The sequence below is a fragment of the Corvus brachyrhynchos genome, unplaced genomic scaffold (assembly GCF_000691975.1).
Source record: "Corvus brachyrhynchos isolate BGI_N302 unplaced genomic scaffold, ASM69197v1 scaffold126, whole genome shotgun sequence".
NCBI classification, from domain to species: Eukaryota; Metazoa; Chordata; class Aves; order Passeriformes; family Corvidae; genus Corvus; species Corvus brachyrhynchos.
Window position 1 is genome coordinate 10,995,672 of NW_008239283.1, and position 22,917 is coordinate 11,018,588.

Below are 22,917 nucleotides of genomic sequence, written 5' to 3' on the forward strand. Positions count from 1 at the left end.
GTCCTGGGAGTGTTTTGTTTCAGAAAAGCCACCTCTGACTTAGTCACCAGCATGGGATGGCATAAATACTGCCCTTTGGTCTCTGTTTCCCAGGACTTCCCCCTGCACAAGGGAACCCCCAGGAATCCTATTCAAATGGCTCTTAGCTGTTTGATATCATCAGGCAGATGTCATTCAGCCCTACAATTGTGGATTTTAGTATTGCAGGTTGCAGACTGAAGACCACAGTGATGTGCAGGAAGCCAGCTTTGACACTGGCAGTGGTCTCATCCCAGCAGCATGGCAGCCCCCATGGAATCATTTCTTCAGGAAGTGCTGAAAAGAGGCCGTGCTGTGCTCAGTAACTCTGTGGCTAAGCCGAGCTTGCTCCGCTTTCAGGCTGTTCTAGACGCAGAATTCAAAGCCGAAGGGGATGGATAACTACAACTATCATGTGTGAATCTACTCTGACCTAATACTGCTGGGGTAATGTGCCCAGTAAAATTTTCCAGCCCAAGGCCAAAATAAAGATATCTTTCTTTTCCTTTCCCTTCCTCATTTATTGACTTAATAGCAATTGTGTCCAGCAATTGGATGTACATTAGAGAAGGAACACGACTGGCTGCACATTGCTTGAGCATTATGACACTCTAGGTGCGCATGCTCAGACATGGAGAGCTGAAAAGAGGATGACAGGCATGAGTACAACAAGACTGACAGAAATTACACTGCTCATGATTAGTGTGAACCCCTATTGTGAGGCAAAAATGATGCAAAATAGAGAATAGGGAGAATAGAGCTGGTATATGCACTGATTTCCATTTGCAGTTACTGAACTTGGTCTGATGTGATGGAGAAAGTCAGTGGACCAGATAATCAAAATTCAGAGGACAAAATAAAATTCTTAATAATAATCCTAATTAACAATCCATTTACTTTGCTTGTCAAGTAATAAAATGGCAATTTAATCTGCCAAGAAAATTATTCTGTAATCTGAGCACAGAAGTTTTGGTATTGAATGCAAGGCAAAATCAGCTCTCATCTACAATGGTGAAAATTCAAAAACACCTCAAGAGATGAGCCCATGTACTTCTGGTTTATATTAATGCAAATTTGGCCCCAGGCAAAATGCCAGTTGGAATTCAATAGTTTTGAAGAGCAGCTGTCCATAAAAAAAGTTGCCACTGAAACTCAAAGCAATTTGACAAAATAAAATGCTGTTCACTGATCTCTTTACATGATTTAAGGTGAAATTGCACCACTATAGAAAGTAAGATCTGTTCTTAATGGATGCCAAGAGCCTCCTCCATTGTCTCCCAACAAATGGAACAGATGGTTTCTGGTTTAAAATCAGTGCTTTCCTGACAAAGTCAATGGGTAAATCCCTGTTTGCAGCAGCTGAGAGCCTGGATAGACTGCATGCCATGCTGACTCCCTTTGAACACAGATGTGCTGGTTGCTGTTGTTGATCACCTGCATGCAGTAGTACCAATTATACTTTATATACATGCGTGTTCATAACATTCAAAAAAAGCAGAGACGCTTTTTTCACATTTACAAACTCAGGCCCTGTTCCATTTTTTGCTTTACATCTCTTTCAAAGGCTCCAGCTAAGAGGCAGCCTATAAAACTCCTGCTGAGACATGATTTTTAGTTTGGACCAGTCTGTTAGACTATCCCATTTTAGTTTCAGCTTATTCTGTGTGGTGATCTTAGCTGTGGTATTCAGGGTCAGTCAAACTTTGCGCTTTTTATCAGCTCTTCCACTGCCCAGAGCAAATCTGAAGAACTTCCTTGCACTTGGGCTTCTTTTCTCATGTGTTTCTGAAGTGTTTTTAAGATGTTTACACTGTTAATCCCTGTTGATGCACCTTTTGTTCAGTACCAGATAATGTGATTGTGATTTAGATTTGGACCTTTGAGTGTGACATTCATGGTGACAGACAGCACCTCCTTGCCCTCACTATGCAATGAGGGCTGGGAGATCTGCAGTATGATTTGGGGCAGGTGAATTGGGAACTATAATATCACACTGAATAATTTAGCAGTTTTTACTGACCTTGATCTCTTCACAAATTCCCCTCTAAAGTCCATGACTATGTGTGAGAATGTAAATGCCTTTTATCCCTTTTTTTTTTTATTTTCACTTTAAAATTTCCCCTGAACCAGCAGACCTCTCAATCAGCTTAAAAGCCTTCATCCTAGTAGTTCATTCTCATTTCCCCTCTTGATTTTGGAAGCTTTTTTTCTATCCTACAAATCCCAGAGAGTGTCAGTGCTCATCTGGGATATACTGAATTTTGTAATACTTTTTTAAAAGTACAGCTCTTAGGAGCAAAACATCCTGGCAAGGGAAAACGAGGGGGAACTATTTTAACTGGGCTAGGGGTCCTATCTTGAAGGACTAGCAACTTCACTGTGAGGTGTGTAGAGGTGGAAAAATTCCTGACGATTTTGAGAACATGGAAAAAATGCAGGACCTTTCTCAGGGCTGGGGTGCTGTCAGCATTCATTTTCTCTTTGGAAACAGTAAAAGCTTTCTATGGTGCTACAGTTCCATATATTTTGGTTGCTGATGCATAAAAAGAGTTCCAAAATTTCAGAGTTTTTTTTTCTCCCTGCTCCTTAATTCTCAGAAAAGTATGATTGAAAGGATTTTGCCAGAATAGATTATTTTCCTTTTAGATTATGCCATATGTACCTCTGTGTGTGTGTGTGTATAGATATATATATATAGATAGATAGATAGATAGATAGATAGATATTCATTCCCTGTTGTGATTTGTTGAAGGATTAATATTCATACTGGATTCCTTGTTTTCTTGTGCATTTTTATTTGTTATGGTACTATTATCAGAAGTCACAATGCTTTTTGATAGCAAGATTGAATGAGATGTTTGGCATTCATTTTTATATGAATTACATTAATTCCTTCAAATGTGTTAGAAGTAAAAGTAAAAATACTACTTTATTACATATAAATGATAATGCAAGTACAGGCCTTTAACTGTTTGAAATTAAGTTATCCTTCTCCCAGTTGTCACTATCTTCTGTGTTGTCTGTTCCATCTCGATGAAAAGGAATGATAAAATCCAGCATTATTAGTTTAATAGAGCAGTGCAAGCCCTGCATGCCCTCTGCTGGAAGTGATCCCTCACAGGATGATGTGGATCAGCTTCTGGCAGTGCTCAGTGTCTGACCTGCAGACAGGCACACTCGCCTTTGGTATACTTAGTTACTCATTAAGTTATATGTCTCCATAGCAGTTTGTTAACCCAGAAGGAAGGAAAGCTCCTCCAGTGCATTATTTTCTTCACACTTTTCATTACAGTTTGAACTCTTTCAACCTCCTTCTTGACTTATTAACCTTGTTACTCCATTGCAATAAAAAGAAAATGAGTTATTTGTTCTGTAGAGTTGTTGAATGATACCCCATTACTGACACAGGTTTTATACATGCAATTTTGCTCTGCTTTTAAGGAAGTTTACAGGTCCGATACAAGCTGAGTAAGGATGGGCTCCTCATTTTCACCATTGACTCTGGAAATTTTGCCAACCGAGAGCTGCACCATGTGAAGATTAACAGGGAAGGCAGAGAGCTCGTCATCCAGGTATGCCATGGCTTATGCTGAGTGCTAAATTATACTTCAGGCCACAAACCCTGGCACAGGTTGCCCAGAGAAGTTGTGGATTCCCATCTCTGGAAGTGTTCAAGGTCAGGTTGGATGGGGCTCTGAACAACCTGGTCTAGTGGGAGGTGTCCCTGTCCACAGCAAGAGGGTTGGAACGAGATGATCTTTAAGGTTTTTTCCAACCCAAGCCATTGTATTATTCTATGAATTCTGGGAATCAGGCTCCCTGATCTCAGTGCCTGATCACTGGCAGGAGGCAAAGCTTTCACACTGATCCAGCAGCAGAACAGCCCTTTGAGCAAAGCTCCATCTAGATCCTATTCAAAAAGTGCCCATCAGTGATGTTTTCCATTGGGGGGTCCTTCCCCTGCTTCTGAAAATCTGTGAATTAGAAAACACCTTTGGCTAGAAATTCATCTGGACCACTGAAGTGGTTCCACAGCTTAGGAGTGTCTGTGTGATCTGTAGTCTCCATTGAAACACAGTATGGATCATGAAAAAGCTGCGAAAGGGAGAAAAAAGCTGAGGAATTTAATTTCAGTGAGGGTATGTTTCCCAAGGGAGATTGTGACCCCAGCTGCCTTATCCTCTCACAGAAAAGGAGCAGCTGAGGGAATACAGGGTGCAGTCACCGTGTACATGGCAGTGCCCCATCCTAGAAACTAGAAGCAAGCCTTGCTGAGTGTGACAACCTCATGAGAGACAAAACCCCTCATCTGCCTTGCTTCCCTGCATCATCTGTTTTTTCAAGGCAGGGAGAAGAGAACCATCTTACTGCTCCTTCTGCTTTTCTTCTAAGGCTAATTACAGCAGTTCATACTGCAAAACAGATTGGCTAGATCTGGGCAAAAATCGTTTAACAGGGAAGGGTGGCAGAGTCTGTAGAGAGGTTGTGTCTTAAGGAATAGAATGAGAAGACAGAAACATGCAGCGCTGCATTTTTTTTTTCCTCTACAGTTTCCATCTCGGGGTGGTAAACTGCGGTGGGTAGGCCTCATTATCTATGAAAAAGGTTTATGCTAAAAGCCAGGGTTTTCCTCAAGTACCAATCTTCTATTGTCTGCTGCTCTGTGGTTTTCTTCTGTGCAGAACTAATTCTTCACAATACATTTCTAGAGGGGCCTCCTTTGAGTGTATTCTGAAGTGACTAGACATGGATTTTGAGAAGCAGGGGGATTTCAGGGTCAGACATTTTAAGCTTTTCTGCAGGGGAAGTTTCTTCAAAGTCCTTTATATGACTATTCTGGTATACCTTTCAGCTTCTCATGCTAAAATCAAAGCACATTCACTTTCCTATCTTTAGAAACTGAATCACACTTGGGGGCAGAATTAGCTGATTTGCAGCTGAGAACGTTCCCAGAAGTTTGCGGTACAATGAGATCTAGGGGTGTCCGTGTGCTGTTGTACTGAAGTAATTTTATTGACCTCTTCCAGGTTGATCAAGTTCTCAAACTCAAACACAACTTTTCTGAGATTGATTTTAAGGCCATTAAGTCACTCACCTTGGGCAAGGTCACAGGTAGGTTCTACTAAAAATATTCCTGATTCGTATAGTGCTGGAATTAGCCTGTGCTGCGTGTTGGGTTTCTGATAGAATTGGGGGTTTGTTTGGATGGTTTTGCTGTAAGAGTTGGCCTGAGCATTCCAGTACTCCTATTTATGTATTTCATCAATGCAAAACTTTGGCAGCTTTACTTGTTTGCACCAATAGCAATATTAAGTACTCCTACTTCTCCCTCCAGTGAAGTGATTCATATAGCCTATGTGACTGCACAGGGCAGCATCCTAGCCTAATGATACCATTTTGCTGACTGCAGCTTGCTCCTCTCCAGCCATTTCTGTTTTCTAATGATAAGAACAGCAAAATGAGCCTTCATCCTCTACATTTTTTTCAATGACTGACATTTTTTTCAGTCTTTTTCCATTTGAATTCTGCAAGGAATATTGCATATAGCACTTAGGCCACAATTCTACAAGTTCTGTACATGGACCTTCTTGATCTGGTAATGGCTTTGAGGAGTACAAAGCCATTACCAGACCAGGAAAACCCTGCCTGAAATTTGGAAAATAGAACTCCTCTTTTTTTATTGTCAAGTATGTCATATTCCTTTATATAAGGGTCTTGTTCTTTCTCAGCAAGATTCTAAATGCTTCCTTCTTTACAGACATTTCAGTCCTTTGTTCAAATTGGACCTCCATATCAAGCCTGACATCTGTCTCACCATTGCAATTTTATGTGTTTCATTATTAGCACACGAGGCCTGTGGGACTGGCAGCTAGACAGAAACTACAGACATCCTCTAGTGTCTGCTAGTGCAGTGTAACTCTGTAGAATGACAGTAGTGCATTCTGCATCACGTTTTATTAAGTACATTAACAGCAGGACCTGAGTATCCCCTTAGTTGTATATAATGGTTGGTTTTTTTTCAGAAGCCATCTTCCAAGCTTTGTGGACAGGTTTGGGCACCTGGCAGTTTTCAGCCCAATTCAGAGCTAAGCTGAAATTCTCATTTTGTCAACAGTCAGCTGTAGTGCTGAAAATCTGAAAGAGCATTACTCATCCTGAGCTCTACCTAGAGCTGCAGCTATAGACACCAAATCAATAAAGCAAGGATTTTCCAACCAAAAGGTTGTTGAAACACCTTCAAAAATGTAGCCAGAAAGCTGACATGGTGCAGCTCAGCATTATGGAGAGAAACTAGATTTAGTCACAAAAATATGATTAACTTCACAAGTGCAAGTTGTTGCAAAGCCAGAAAGCCCAGGTGTATCTCCAAAGGTCAGGCACTCAGTTCCACTGAAAACCATCAACTTTTCTCCTTCTTTTATTTCTCTCTTGCCCCAAAGTTTATTGGGATTTTGTTTTAGCAATAGCAGTAGTTCTTATTCTGTAATGGCACTAAAACCATAAACTTGGCCATGCAGATGGTGAAAGGTATTACTGCTCTACTGGAAATCACACAATGCATCCCAGCAAGTCACTTTAATTCCAGCCTAATCCTAATTCCAGTTTCTTCTTCATATGCTAAGTGAATTTTGATGAACTTTTTCTTTATCAGGATTTAATTTTCCAGGTTTTATCCCATAGCTGTTAGCTATGCTGGGTAGAGTCCTTGAGCCTTCACAAAATCACAGATCTTCCTCAGTCTTCTCCCTCCAGGATAACCAGTCCTAGCTCTGTCAAGCCTCTCTTCATAGGAGAGATGCTCTGGTCCCCAAATCATCTTTTCAGCCCTTCACTGAACTCCCTCCAGTAAGTCCATGTTTTTCTCCCACTGGGAAGCTGTCTTTCTCTGCAAAGCTGCTTTCCAGCTGGTCAGCCCCAGCCAGTGCTGGTGGATGGGGTTCTTGCTAACCCAAGTGCAGATCTTTGCATTTCCTTTGTTGAACTTCAGTGTTCTTGTTTTCTCATTCCTCCAGCTTGTCAATGTCCCTCTGGCAGGTGACAGAACCATCTGGTCTACCAACCACTTTTCACAATTTTGTATCTTATCCAAACTTACTCGGGTTGCACACTATTCTGTGATGGAAAAAATAAAAACAAACCAGAAATTCCTGCTACTACAGTGTTTAGAGTATTGTTTTGTTGTACAAAGAGGAGAGTTGGACAGTGTCATTTTGGGAATGTGAAACTTACATAAATACGTTAACTCATCACGTATACTGTTGTATGGGTAAAATGCTGACTATTGCTTCATTTAATGATGCCTCACCCAGTGAATATGGGTGACTTGAACCAATATCTGACAGGTTCTTCTTTCTCATTGCTCATGCCCTCAGCAGAGCATAAACTTCCAGAGGCATGTGATGCTTTGGAGTAGACCTAGACTTCCTGTAGTGTTTATTTTGGATGCCACTGGGATTACACACCTAAAGGCATTCATTAGGAAATTTAAGTGTCCACTGAAAGAGAACCATGTGAAAAATCTTCTGTTCTACATGTCCTACATGTCCATGCTGTAATCTTCTGAAAATCTGTCTCTCTTCTTTCCTGTCACACCACTGCTCATTTGTCTGCTCTAACAGCCTGATCCTGGCTGCCTAATCAGATGATTTTACCACCTTCTTTCTTGATTCCACCATTAATTTTCCTCTGACTGGGAGATCTCAAAGAGGTCTTCCAGCAGGACATCATAAAAGCTTGAAACTTCTTCCTCACCAGACTTTCTTATGATAGCCATTCTAGCACAGCTGGAACTTTTGAAAAGTGCACTTCTATACAATGACCAGTTTTTTTAATAATAGTGTTTCCCCTGTTTCTACTCCCCCCACCCCAGCCCCATTACACTTTTTTTAGGTACTCTAATATTTTTTTTCCTTCTTTTTAAACTGGCTCTATTTTTTCCAATGGCTACCTTACACCCAGCTCCGAATTCTGGGAAAAAGACCCCTCTGTTTAAGGCAGAGGAGTCTCACCTGGAATTCAAAATGTAGGGACACTCACTCTGCCACAGACGACTTGAATGACCTTGGGTAAGCCATTTATGTGCAGATATAAAGGTAAGCAGGCATTTTATTCCCACTGGAACCAGTCTGAGCTTTACTATCTCCCTTCTCTATCAGTAAAGCATAGATAATGGAACAGCCCTGCATCAGAGGGGCGCTGGGAGGATAAAAGCATTAAAGGCTGTGAGCTCTTCAGATACACAGTAATGGGACCATATAGCTGCCTTAGAAAGATCAATCTAAATATAAGTGTGTCTTTGAAGACAAGGGAGTAAAAGGAGGCATCATTCAAGTTGCCAGCAGACGTCTGTTGAATTCATCCTCACAGTACCCAACAGCAATAGAAAAATATTATTATCCTGGAGTTTGTTGTCATTTTTACTTCACAAATATAGAGTCAGGACACAAAAGGACCTATCCAAAGCTCATCAGTATCAATGGGAGTTTTTCCTTGGACTTCAGTGAGTACTGGATTCAGGCCCCAAGTGGGTCATACAGTTTATGGCAAAGCCTCAGTGAAATCTTAACCAGAGTCCCAGTTCATTTACTTTAAGTGCTCCTTGCAGAGATCGTGCTGCTGTATTTAACCACACGAACATTCTGACCTAACTGTGAGCCTGGCTCTGCTTTGAACAAGGGATTGAACTGCATGACCTTCAGAGGTGTCTTTCAACTTAAATTATTTTCTAATTCTCTGATCTCAGAGACACATTTGCATGTGTTTAGGGGTTGTCTACAAAAAGCTGCTATCCCAGTGGAAACTACAATTTATTTTTTTGGAGGTTTACCTTGATGAATCCTTGAAAACTTCATACTGTGCCCCAATGTGTCTAAATTTTTCACCATTATTGTTCCTGGGAAAAAATAATCTCTGATGCAGAGAAGTGAATTTCATTGTCTGTGTATTTGCTTCTGAGCAATTTAATATAGTAGCTTATTAATTTTCTCTTTTATCATTTATTTTCTTCTTTGGCTCTGTTTTGTGAGTTCTTTTACTCAGAGTTTGAATTAAAAGGCAGGAGACAGGGAGTTCATCTTCAGACTTAGATGTTTATTATATCTTATCTATAATACAGCTGCACAGAGTGTGCCTCCAAGTTAACAAGGTGAAAATGGCCATGAGTTCTAACTTCCAAGGCCTTTTAAAGTCCAAATTACCCAATTATGGAATGCTGACTAATTTGTTTTTACTTATAATCCAATAACTAACTATTTGTGATCTGCACTGCGGGTTTTTTTGACACAATACCAGAACACCCAGATTTGTGAAGAAGGAAGGAGAAAAGAAGAACAAATCCACACCCAAAATCCTCCATATTGTTACATATATCCCATAAACCTAATTTTTCTACATCTCTACATATTCCACCCAGTGATACAACTTTTAATTACACAGCAACAACCTCAGTGCTATCACAAAATTTGGGAAGCCTTTCCCAAGGCTTAAGGTCAAATGCAGTGTGCTTCTGAGGATCACTGTCTCTCAGCACTGAAAGACTGAAATTCTCAGAACTCAGGGTTCCAACAGTAGCTGTGTAGGGATACCAGAGTAAAAGGGGAGCACTGAAAGGATTCAAGAGGATTTTGAAGAAAAAGGTTGCAAGTATTTCTTTAGAACCTATTAGTGTTGAGCTAATTTATTTGTGCCTTCAAAGTGATCAATTAGCAGACCTTCCCACACTGGTATCATAAAGGATTGTGTATTCTAGCACAGGAACATAATATTTTTTAATCTCTAAAAGCCTGAGCTAAAACACACTCAAGTTTCCACTGAGTCATTCAGCTTTGATATAAAGTGTACGTAAAAGAAAGTTTATCTAGAAAGTAATTTTATTAAAATTATTATGCAGGTGCAGTACAATTCTTATGATTTCTACAATAGCTTTTCTTATTAAAAGTTCATGAGGAGAAAATAGAATCTGTACACTGAAGAGATCACAGAGCAATTCATCCAAGATTATATAGGGGCAGATGATAATGGGATAATTAAATCACAAGGGATAAGTTGTCATTAACTCTGAAATGCAAAAGCTGACTTAAAGAAGTACCTCCTTTTAGAGAGTTTCTATGAAAAATGCTTAAGTTTTGTGGGGGTTTTTTGGGTTTTTTGAGGTTTTGTTGGTTGGTTGGTTGGTTAGTTGGTTGGTTGGTTTTTTGGGTTTTTTTATGGAAAGACATTCCCTTTTTTAAGCTCACCAGATCACAATTTGCAGTTTAAACAATACAACAGTGGCTGTGAGAGATATAGGGTGGACTCTTCTAGTCACTGCAAATCTCATTTCTTTACTTCAGACCCTTCTTGCCCTTAATACCTATTTCTTAGGCAGACAGTATTGTGAACAAAGATCTCTTAGGTGAATTTTAGGGTGCCTTTAAAAATCATTGGTTTTCCTCCTAGTAGCCCAGTAAAGCATTAATGGAAGTGGAGCTTACTATGTAAGATACAAGAGGAGAGGCTTTTGGGACCAAGATGGCAAGCACTTAAAATAAGCAAAGTCTGGCTACCCCAGGCACTCCAAGCAATCCAAGGTCTAAGCTAAAAATGCCTTCAAGTCTCTATTGAAAAGAGACCAAATCTATTCCAACTTTTTCCCCAGCAATATAATTTACCATATGATTGTAACACTATGCTTAAGTGCCTGTTTTCTTGATGACAGTGCTGCCTTAATAAGTGTCCAAGGTCATCTGCTTCCACCCAGAAATTTTATTTTTAGACTGAATTCTTGCTACTTGAGTTGATTTTAGCTGTCTTCTTCTGGGAAAAACATATATTCTTTTGCACATCATCTCTCCATCTTCTTGCATGGATTTTATTTTTTTTATAGATTATGTTTTCAGCCCATGCAGAATCACATAGGACTGGTTGTGTTGTGACAGATTAGGATTCAAATGTCAAATATGACATGTGACAAAGTTCCAACTCCAACTGCCTCATTTTCAATGATAAACTGTCTTTCAGAAAACATAAAAATACATGTCTTAAATTATCTCTGTGAAGCCTAATGAAATAAAAATTCTTAAATGTTCCACTTGGCACAAAATTGCAACAAAGCAAGTCCAGGCTCCTTGTGCTGGTTTGGGCATTCTGTTCATTCCTGGGGAGACTCATGAGGAGAAGTGCCTTTACTTTGCTCTTGCTGTTCCTTGCTTTTTCGGAAATGCTTTGGAGGGGTGCTGAATGCCTGGAGCCAGACCCCTGTTCAAATTCATCCTTTCATTAAGCAACAGTCAAACTGGGTGAGCTCAGTTGTTGTAACCAGGAAAAACTTCTTTGGTTTTCAGTCCACTGTCTTTGTGGCAGACTCACGCCAGGAAGTGAGATTATTCCAAAGTCACATTTTTGGGTTCCAAGCTAACCCAAGATACACTTCCTACCCTTTGTAAATGAATGATTAATGTTAGCAGTGGTTACTGAGATTGTTGGTGGACACAGCAGCACATTCTTCAAGGTACCTGCACAGTGCCTTGTAGTCAGCTCTTCTGAGACAGGTGCAGTGTGTGGAGACTACAAGTGTCTTTTAGCTCAAGGTTTTGGGTTCAAATCTGGTGACAATGTCCAAGAAGTAATCTTGCCAGTCCTGTTCAGCACCTTGGCAAAATGAGGTGATGGATACGCTTTAACTCGCACAGAATCATATTTCTATATCTCAGACTTAAAAAACCAGAACAAGCAGAGCTTCATCCTACAGAGTAAATTCCCATTTGTGCTTCTACCTGTGATTCACTTAGATGAATTAATTAATTAGGACATAGACTTTTAAAACAGGCTATGTCTGCTGTCATTGAAGTTTAAAAACATTTCAGTTAAGGAAATCTGCAGTGGTCCTTCCTGGATGTAAGTGAGCACACAAGTAAACTTTGGGCTCAGGTTTAAGTTTCTGAATGACATGAAATTAATATTTATAAAGAAAGAACTGAAATATATTGAATAATGTTTATGGTCCTGTTTTACACAATGATACCTTTAGAAAGAGGGTATTTTACCCACTCTCCCTGCATAAAAATAACACTTTTGATTTCTCTTTGATTCCAGTTACCTGTCCTACTTGTTATCATATACAATGCCAATTTGCTGTTTCATTACTGAGCAGATTAATGCTTGGTCCTAGAGAATTCTCATGGAGTTCTATTCATGATGAAAATTAATTTCCCATTACTGAGATATGAAGGCCTAAAATTGTTTTATTTAAGATCTTAAAACAAGTGTGTTGTATGTGGCAGAGGTGTATAATGAAACAGCGGTGGAGCAGAATGTTTGATTTTGCAAATAGGAATAAATCAGCACATGAGTTATGTTGATACAATCCATAAAGTTTAAAAAGTACAACCACATATTAGACTCAATCCTCATTATCATGTAAAACCACTGCAAATACATGGAAAACCAACATAAAGCTTGCTGAGCTGTGACATTGCAGACAGCTTCCAGGGATCAACTACAGGACCCAACAAGAAGCCAGGCCAACTTACGCACAACACAGCAGATAAAGCTTAAAAATTACTTCCTAAATGTAGGGGTAAACTTAATTTGTGGAGAATGAGCAGTTTAATTACTAAAAGCTGGAAAAGATTGCCTTCTTATTCTCTGTGCAGAAATTAGCCAAAATAACTTCATTCTCCAGTACTGGAAACAGAAATGCAAGGCTAAAATGTCAGAAGCTCAAACCAAGCCAGCAGCAGCAATTCAGTTTGATTTTCCAGGCCAGTGAAATGCGTGGAAGGATTCACAGCATTGCCAGGTCAGAGGAAGGTCACTCAAGTTTCTCATGACCTTGGCTGCAGCACAGACCACAGAACTTCACCGAGTTGCTTCTCTCACTGAGCGCTGTGTCATGCAGTGAAAACACCTTTTGGAAAAACATTTTATTGTGATGCAAAAACTCTAAAGGACAGAGTGTCCTTTAATAAGCCTTTCATAGAGCTAACCGTGTCATAATCACAGATTTACATTATCCTCTCAATAATTCAGAGGGCAGCACAAGTCGTTCACATCCAAGTTGTGCAGCTTTCTTGTTGAGAACAGTGAAAGCCCCACTTTCTGACAGACATTTAGGCACACACCTAAAGCTGTATGATAAAGCAAACTGTATCTGTGCACATGGAATTTTTACCAGAGGACTCTGGGGTTGTTTTTGGTTTTTTCTTTGATTTCTTTTTTTTTCCAAATTTCAAAGTCTTTCAACAACAAATCTCTGAGTTGTCATTCATGCAAAGCTTACTTTGACAAAAGACTCACAGAACTGGCTCTTAATGTAGCTTTTAAAAATGCCTGCAAAAGTACTCAATCTTAGACTTTTCAAACTACTGTACCATGAAAAATGAACTCATTATTTCTTAGGCTTTACCTTTTGCACACTGGGGCAAAACAGAGCAACTTTGATTGCCTGATGTATAAAAGATACTGACAAATTCAGCTTTTGTGTCAGAGCTAAGAAAACAATAAAGCCTGAGAGTATGAATGTTTACAAAGGGTTTTATAAATTCAGCAAAGATGGCAAATACTGAAAATCAGTCTTTTAGTATATATAAACCTTCTTGGAGGAACTTGGAAGCAATTCTTTGTTCTATAATGTCTCAGCCAAAATCTCATTAAAAACCTGAATGCAGTCAATTCCTACGCACTTTCAGAAGAGCAAATGTGAACTTCTGCACGATTGCAGGTTTTCCAGTGGCAAAGCCTCACTGTTTCCCTTCCCATCTTGCAGCCCAGAGGCTGTGCCCCTGACAGCTCTGCAAACTGAGCATTTCTCCTGTAAGACCCCTGGGAGAGCAAGGTCATACTGTACCTTGCTTTGCTGAGACCCAGCCGAACTCTTCTGTGTTACACTTCCGCAAAGACACTCAAACATAATTAGAAATCTTTCTCGGCTAATTCTCTCTGGCTGCATGGCATAACAGTCACAGATCTTGAGCACAAAAATAATGTGTGATTTGGGCTGGCTTGAGATTTCTTTGTATTTTCTTATACAAAAAAGAAGTTTATATAAATAAAATAGCAATATTGTCAGCTTTGAGCGAAGGTTGGGTTTTTTTCTAAATCCTGACCACTTGTAAAATAGTTGTGTTTGAACAATAATGGAAAAATTAGACCTTATTTTAAAATTTAGCATCTTATTCTTTCAAGATTTGAAAAACAAACTTGAAAAGCTAGGAATCCTTATTTCCCAATGTCATTGGAAGTAATCCCAAAACTTTCCATGCTAGAAGGTTGGGTTTTTTTTCGTTAACAGATATTTTTAAAGACTTTGAATAAGTTTTGATACTGTATCTGTGTGCATTTGTAGGTTTTCTTTCTTGTTTGATTGACCTAGATATAAAGCACATCATGTTTGAGACCTCTGTGCAGTATGAATTTCAATTTCTGGAAAGTAAATAAATGTGAGTTTGGAGAAAATAGAAGATTGCTTCACTGTCCTTCCCTGACTTTCCCAAACAATCTTTGATATTAAAACTTTCGGAACTAATTTTTTTACTGTGAAGTTGGTGATATGATGTGCTAGATATTGTCCAGAAAGTAGAGAAAATGGATGAGGGAAAAAAGTGCAGTGCAGGTTTTTATGTCCCAGACAACTTCATTCAAGGTAAGTAGCATGATGGAGGAAGGACTAGGATTGGGAACCTCGTGGGTCAGGCCAGGGAGAACTTGTAGGCTGCTGAAGGAGAACCTGAACAGCTGAAAATTCGATAATAGCACTAAAAGGGGTGGGTAAGGCAAAATAGGATTCATTTTCTTAACGCCTTCCTAAAACAGTCGATTGCCAGTGTTTTTCTGTTTTACTGCAGACACTTTGTCACTGGACCCTGAAGTCTCAAAGGCAAATGCCTATGGTTTCACGGGCTGCCTGTCCTCTGTTCAGTACAACCACATCGCTCCCCTCAAAGCTGCCTTACGCCATCCCACCATTGCTCCCGTGACTGTCAAAGGTTCCTTGACTGAATCTAACTGTGCATCCATAATGGAAGCTGATGTGAACACAGCAACCACAACATATTCCTCATCAGGTACGTCCTGCCAGGAGGGGATTGGGAGTTTAAAGGATACTGTAGAGTGAGCTTTCCTTCCTTTTTGCTGTAATGCAATTGTGACAGTATGAATAGTGGAACTGGGAAGTTGCCTTGTCTCTCAGAATTAAGTGTTGACGATGAGCATCAGGATTAGTCAAGGCCTCTTTAAATGTCACTGTTCTGAAACAGTGTTTTCAGACTAAGTTCCTGGATTGCCTAAAACATGCCTAGAACAAACAAAAAAGTCCCAGAGCTGTAGTGGAAAAGCATTTAAGGTTTGGTTATGCACCCGATTTGTCATTCCTGTCCACTCCAGGTAACTCCGGTGCTGCAGATCTCAAAGGAGAACGTAAATGTTTACCCAGATTCCATAGCCCAGTGGTGATGAAGCACTAGAAGTCATACAAAAAGCAAGTCAAATTTGTTCCCACCCTAACAGAAATGAGCAAAAATTCTTGTACAAACCCCTTGGCATGTGTGTGACTTCCACTGAATGCTTGTACTTCATTCTCTTAGACTAAAGAGAAGGAGCACTGCTTGAGCAGTACCAGCAAGATGATCTCAATTGCTTGTATATCTTTTGCCGTCCTAAAGCTGTCCTCTGGGAATCTGAAGTATTTTGCATATGTGAATTTGTATGCAGAGAAGGAAACTGAGAGCAGCTGGAAGTGTTGTCACCATGAACAGGGACAATCAAGTTGCTGCTTTAGTCACCAGTGGATGTGGCAGAATTCTTAATGACCAGAAAGGGGTACAAATTAAGGGCTGTTTTTTGCCCCTTGACCTATAAAGCTACTTTCTCCTTTTTGATAACTAATAAAACTCTGGTTTAGATCATAATACAATTCCTTTGACATTTGTACTTGCATCAAATCCCCATTTCCTGCAGCTTCTGCCTAAGATATTCAGCAGAAAACAAATGATGCTATTAGCATTCTGCATAGGGAAAAAGGCTGCTGATTACTCTGGAGAGTGGCTGCCAGTGTGCATGTGCTCCTCCCCAGCCCCCCACTTCCTTCTCACTGCCTGGAGTTGTCTGAGGTATCTGCTCTGACGCACAGAGAGATGTGTCTTACTGAGTCCTGAATGGGCAGTGATACTGAAAATGTGAACTCTTTGCCCTGTGATCTGTCACCTCAATGATCTAATTTTTCTAAGGAGTTTAGAAAGCAGTAAAACCTGAGGCTCAGAGCTTCAGGACAAAACACAGACCAGAGTGTAGCATTTGAACTTAAATATTTAAAGCATACAATCAGTTGCAGTCTATTGTCAAGGTTAAGCACTGTTGCATCAGAAATGCAGAATTATTATAAAAAGTCATGCCTGTCTTTGCCACTCTGTGCTCTAAAATATGATTTCCTCTCAATGTGATGAATTATCTGACATTCAGGTCTCACTATTCATGCTGGATTTGATTAAAGCCTGAATAAGATCTTTAAAAAAAGTGAATTCTGAAGACTTCATGCCTTCATATGCTAAAGTAAGAGCACTGGGCAGTTGATTCTTGTTAAAGAAAAAATTCCAATTTGTAGCAAATTATAATTTCTATAGATATACTTGAGTATTAAATTTATACATGGAAAAGACACATTGTAAGAAATAAAAAGAAAACAGAGTCAAGGATTAACTTTCAAATTTAGTGCCTATATCTCAATTCATCACTTCCCAATTTCTCATTATTGAGTGTCTGAGGAGAAAAATAGAACTTCAAAGGAGGCTGTACATGTCTGTGTCGATATTCTAATGTACAGATACAACAAAAAAGCCCACTAGGAAAACTCTTTAAATGTGTGAAAAAAGCTTTCTGTATTTGTAACTTGAAAACAATTGAAGCTGTTTCCTTCAGAAAGGAATACATGTGTTCAAAAAATTTTCCTTGCAGACAGATATGGAATAAAATCCATTCACACAGTTATCTGAACACACTTCTGATTAGGAAACACAAAATGAGAGGTGACTTACTGTGGTTTTGATATTTAACAAAGATCTGCAGATTACCTTGTTCCTTGCTTAGGCACATGTAAAGATTTTGTTATTCTGAACTCTATATTGTTGGTATAGAGATAATGGACTTTCCCTATGGTATTTTTTCTTAATATTACAATACTGTAAAAATTACAGAGGAGATTCATCTGCATGAATGATGGAGTGTTGAGCTGCCTGTCCTCTTCAGCTGAGAGCAGGTCTTCAAGCATTTAAAGTAAAAAATGTCAAATATTTTCGTAAGTCCAGAACTACACAGAAAAGATTCGCTTCTGAAAGGCACTTTAAACGTTGAAGTCCCTGTCTCACTGTGCTAATTGTGCTGGAACTAGTATTTCCAAACAAGCTCTAACTGGCTAGGGATGTGCCAGGACAGCCTTGGCTGTAGCAACTGTGAGATGGTGAAGTTGAGGATCCTCAGAGGAAGGAAAAAAGGCAGAAATGCATGACTGCAACTTTTGACCTTCTCATGGACCTGCTTGGAAGAATCCCACAGGATACGGACATGGGGAGAAGAGTGGCATGAGGCCCAGAGAGGTTGTAAAATCTTCATCCTTGGATATATTCAAAACCCAAATGGATACAGGTCTGATAAACCTGCTAGAATAACTTGGATTTGAACAGGGATTTGGACTAGATGATTTCTAGGGGGGCCTTGTGACCTTAGCAGGGCTTTCAGCCTCAGTGAATCAAGCTGTAATATGATCTGTTTTACCTAAAAGGAGGAGGATGTCCTGTTAAGATCTCCTATGAGACCCACTTTTGCTTTTCCTTGGCTTCAGAGTTTAATGTGTTCCCACTGGAGATGGCTCTGCTATTACAGCCCATCTGCTGCACTGTAACGAACCCTCCTCTCCTTGTATCCTGATTGTATTTCTCAGGCAAAACATCATTCCTGGGGCTTATGCTGTTGGCCTTCATTCTGAAACATTTGTTCTGGTTTCTTCTTAGGGCTTAAATTCTGGTAACCAAAAAATAGTGGAGTGCTGGTTGCATTAGGTGTCAAATCTTAAATAATCTTTTAGGCACAAATAATGTCTTATATAATTTTTAAGGTAGAAATTTAATTTCATGCTTTTTCATATGTAGTTAATAATTTTTCATGACTCTTTTTGACTCGTACCATGCATTGGATACCAGCTGCAATTTTTTCTCTAGTACAGGAGGACTGTTGTAGAACAGATGTAAAATTTAAATTGTCATTGAATTCACTGGCTTCAGCTGAGGGATGGGGTAAAAAATATCTCACCAAACTTCCAGTATCCAGAAAGTTAACTCATCTTGAGTCTAAAATAATGATTGTTCTTCTCTTCTAGTTTGTGGAAAGAAATAGGTGAGTCACACTGTCAATCTTTGACAGCCATCTCAGTGTATAAAATAATTGTAGGTTCTTCTCTTCTTTGGCTAAATAAAAAGACCCTGAAATTACTAGTTTTGATTTATAAAAATAACTCTCATATACTGAAAAATGAACTGAGATAAATCTACTCATGAGGTACAAAATTATTACCAACTGTTATCTAGTTTTGATTTTGGTTCTGTTTTGAGCTCACGCTCTGAGGCCTGAGATTAGGCTAAATAACCCCCAGATTTCCTTTCCAACCTAACCTTTTCTATGATGTGTTCTATATTTGTGTGTAAAAACACATTTTTATTCCCATTCCAGTCCCACAGATGTAGTAGATGAGATGAAGCATTGCCATGACTATTTGTTTCTTGGCAATGTCACTCTGTGCACACACTAACCAGGCAAGGGTGCTCTTGTGAATAGGTCTCAGGCTGAGGGTTCAAATCTGTGATTGGTGATTACCAATCATGTGTAAATGGGGTATTGGAGGTGTTCAGGTGGCCCCAGAAGTGCCTTTTGTGTCTGTAGCTCAGTCAAGGGACTGCATCTTTTCAGTATGGGTGTGAATGAACAGAAGTCCTCCCACCCCTAAAACTTGCAAGTAAAGCTGCATTTTTTAAAACATCAAAGCCTCTTTGAGGCTTGTGTCTTCACACCTCTTTGGGGCTGATATCAGTGATGTAGATAATAAGGAAAAAGTGTCCCCTTTAAGAACCTAAGTAGTCCAAACCCACCATCATTACAATTCAGGGTGTCTTGATGCACAAACATGAAATTGTTGCTTGTTTCAATAAAAAATGTCTCCCTCAGTAATGGCATACCAAAATGGGGCTGACTCAGTTACGAAGGTGAGGATGTTCAATTACAATAAAACTTGCAACACCAAATTGCTCAGTCAGGCTTCCACCTCTTGCATCAGGAAGATCAGTTTGGCAGAGCATTACATAATACATAGCAGAGACAATGGTCCCTGACTCTCTCCCTACATACATTCTCTGTATGATAGCCTGGAGGCTTGTAAAGGCCAGACACACAAATATGAATCCCTTCAAAGGAAAGGGTAAGCTGGAGAGAAAAGAAAAATGTGAAGGTGCTAAAAAGCTAGATTCAGCTAGCGGTAGAAAACATGGCATTTTCTGAAACTTGCTGGACTAAAAATTAAGTCCACTGCTGTGACTTCACTGACGTCAGGAAGGCCTTGACCTCTCAGATTTGAATCTGAATTTGAAACAGCATGTCAGCTATTTGACTCAGTGTTTCTGCAATAGTCATTTGAGGACAGAGTACAAGAGAGCTCAAACATCAAGGAGCCTTTAATATGAGTTAATTTCTGATCCCTCTCTGTTTTGGATCCAGTTTGACCACTGCATTTCTGTAATGGAGATAAAAACATCTCTTCCAAGCAGCTGTCCCAAGCAGAGACTTTTTCTCTTTGTGGGATTTAAATCAAGTTATATATCTCATCTACAAACATAGGTCAGGTCTAAATCTGCCTAGCAACCCTTTCCTTTGGCTTCTTTCTGATATCGTTTCTTAGGTAACAACAAAAAAGATAATAATACATCTCTGACTGAGAGAAGCTCCCAACAGGCTGTTCAGTTGAAATGTCTCTGATGCTTCTGATGAACTGAAACAACACTTTCAGATATTAGTGTGAGCCTTTCTGTTTCCTTTTAAATATAGCCTTAATAGAATTTGCTCCTGAAGGTGTAGAAGAAAATTGTTCTACAAACTCACTTTATTTTTCAGACCCTTCTGGTTCAGTTTTCCAATCCCCCAAATCACATCTTTTGAAAACAGATTAGAATTCATGAGAGGAAGAGGACACTTCTGTCTAAGCCACAGAGAAAATGAACAGTTGATACAGAAAATAAGTTCTCTTTTGTTTAACCTACTGCAGATCCTTTTGGGAAGACAGATGAAAGAGAACCTCTCACCAATGCAGTCAGAAGTGATTCAGCTGTGATTGGAGGTAACTTCCTTTTTAAAGACTACAGTCAAAAAACAGTTCTGTCAAGGCAAACATCTAGGAGACTTTGAATTTGCCCTCCATGAAATCTAGTCCAAGGGGGTTTTTTGTAATCTGATGCAGGTCTGGTATCTGCTCTATTTATTAGCACGTATCTGTGTCAAGCTACCTAGGTAGCAGCTGCATTACGGATTATTGTGGTCACACATAGATCATCAGGAACCTGAGTCTTCTAAAATATTACCAAGCTCCCATCTGTCTGCCTGCTTGAGCAGGGTATCTAGACAAGATGATCTCCAGAGGTTCCAGCTGTTCTCTGATTCCATGTGAGTCTGCATTCTGAGTTCCAGCTAACTAGTAATGGTTTTACGCACCGCCCTGGTGAATACTTTGCAGATTATTCATGTGTCCTGTATTTCCTGAGCTCTCTCTTTGTAATCTGGTGGTGTAGTGGAACTCATGAGGTCATATGGAAGTATTTATATACTGGGGAACATTGTCCTAATAATTTCATGTATGGTTTTAATTTTCCTTTAACGGCCTAGAAGACAATTTATCTGTTTATTTTGTAGCATTTCCTGTAGTGAGCTGCCTTTGATAATATCTAGAAGCTATAAACCAAAGTGTACAAGGCTCATGCAAGGTTCCCAGAGATAACACAGAAGAAAATATGACAGAGCAGGGATTTGTGTGAGCATACAGATCTAGTGTTTTGAAAGCAAACACACTGAACTAACTTTATTTCCAGTGAAAGCAGAATTTGACAGAAATTATGTCAATTATATGAATACTTGCTGCTTTAAGTGCTCTTAAGGTGACAAAATAGAAATAAAAACTACCAGGAAGGATGTGGCATATGGTTGTGTATGGACTGAGATGAACTGATCTATCATACCAACTAGCTGCTGTGCATTGGTAACATGTTTTTGAGGTAACTGAACCTTTTGTTTTGGTTTTCACTCTTTTTTTTACCCCTTTACAGGTGTAATAGCAGTTGTGATATTCATCATCTTTTGCATCATTGCCATCATGAGCAGATTCCTCTATCAACACAAACAAGCACATCGAAGTAGCCAGAAAAAGGAGAAGGAATACCCGGAAAACCTTGAGAGCTCCTTTAAAGCTGACATTGACTTGCAAAACACAGTGAGCGAGTGCAAACGGGAATATTTTATCTGATGGACAATGCAATTTCTTTTTACTCCCCTAAACTTCCTTTCTGTATTCCTTTCTCCCTTCCTTTTTGCTTTTCGAATTTTTTTTTTTAACACTTAACATTTTTTGCTAGCTTCTTTTTCATTTGGAAAAGACCGCCCTGCACAGGAAACACTGAGAACAATCACAGTGCCTCATTCTCTGCACAAGAACCTGGCAATCACAGTTTACTTCTGCAGCTCAAGAGACCTGTTATCCCATCCTACACAAAATAAGACCCACATGCACACCTAGTTTCTGCTGTCAGTTCTTGAATGTTTCAAAGTCCCTACAATTATTTGTTGGTTTGTTCTGTTTTTTTTCCTCTGGAGCCATTTAAGTCATTGCTTTTACACTAGAGCTGGACTATGTAAAGTACAGGTAAAGTAGTTGAACACATAGCTCTGCAGATACTGGGACAGGATAGAGGGAAAGAATGCGACCAAAACACCTGATTTATTTCATGGGCTCATTAACAACAATCATAAAGAACCAGCCAAATTCTCAAATGTTATTAATTGATATATTGTCTATTGATTTAAATGGTGTTAAATTAATTTGTACCAGTTGAAAAGCTGGTATCACATAAAGGAAAATAAAACTGTCCTCATTAAGCTCCTTCCCCCAACCTCCTGTCCTTTTACTGTAACTTTTAGGCTTCTCAGTACTTTTCCAACAATATATGTATCAACAAAAAATATCATTCCCATGCACCTCTTTCACCTCCATCTCATAAGGCCGGCTATGTAGACCCAACATACTCTAGTATAACCCTAGCTGAAGCATGGAAAATACTAGCTTGAAACTCCAAGGGGTTTAGGAAGCTGCTAGGACTTAGGTGCTCTATATTTGTCTGAAACTTTAGAAATGCAGCATATGCCTGTTCATGCCACATGGAGGATTATCACGCATTGAGGTTAAACGCTGTTGCCACTGTGGAAAAGAAAAAGTACATAGATGAGAAAAAAACCAAAAGAGTTTAATCTTAAACATGACTCACACCTTCTGCCAGCTCTTCTAAAAAAAGAAAAAATAAATCCTGCTACTCAAAAAAACCTCCCAAAACTGCATGAAAGATTGATTGGTATTTCCTGTTTGTAGAAATTGGAGTAACTTCTCCAAAGCTAAATAGAGAGAGGTCTGATTTCATGTCTAAAAAGATGAATATTTGATAAACCTTCTTTACAAGGAAGAACATTAGGGAAACAAAGAGATCCCAAATACTCTACTTCAAATTAAGCTTCTCTCCTTTTTTCTAAAGTCTTCTGTCCTTTCCTGATTGGGAACACTACTGAAGGATCAAATTCTGCCCATTATACTTGTGATGCATGGTTACAGTGTGAGGATGAAAAACGTCCTTT

General features: G+C 39.3%; 1 protein-coding gene across 1 annotated transcript in view; it reads left to right on the forward strand.

Annotated features, from left to right (window-relative positions):
* CNTNAP5 (contactin associated protein like 5) overlaps nucleotides 1-22,582 on the forward strand; it is a 272,802-nt gene extending 250,220 nt beyond the window's left edge. Inside the window, exons 20-24 of the mRNA XM_017740228.1 lie at nucleotides 3,460-3,590; nucleotides 5,046-5,130; nucleotides 14,841-15,059; nucleotides 20,294-20,365; nucleotides 21,345-22,582. Coding sequence (XP_017595717.1) covers nucleotides 3,460-3,590; nucleotides 5,046-5,130; nucleotides 14,841-15,059; nucleotides 20,294-20,365; nucleotides 21,345-21,541 — 704 coding nt within the window. The 3' untranslated portion in view covers nucleotides 21,542-22,582. The remainder of the gene's footprint in view (nucleotides 1-3,459; nucleotides 3,591-5,045; nucleotides 5,131-14,840; nucleotides 15,060-20,293; nucleotides 20,366-21,344) is intronic.
* Nucleotides 22,583-22,917: the final 335 nt, after the last annotated feature.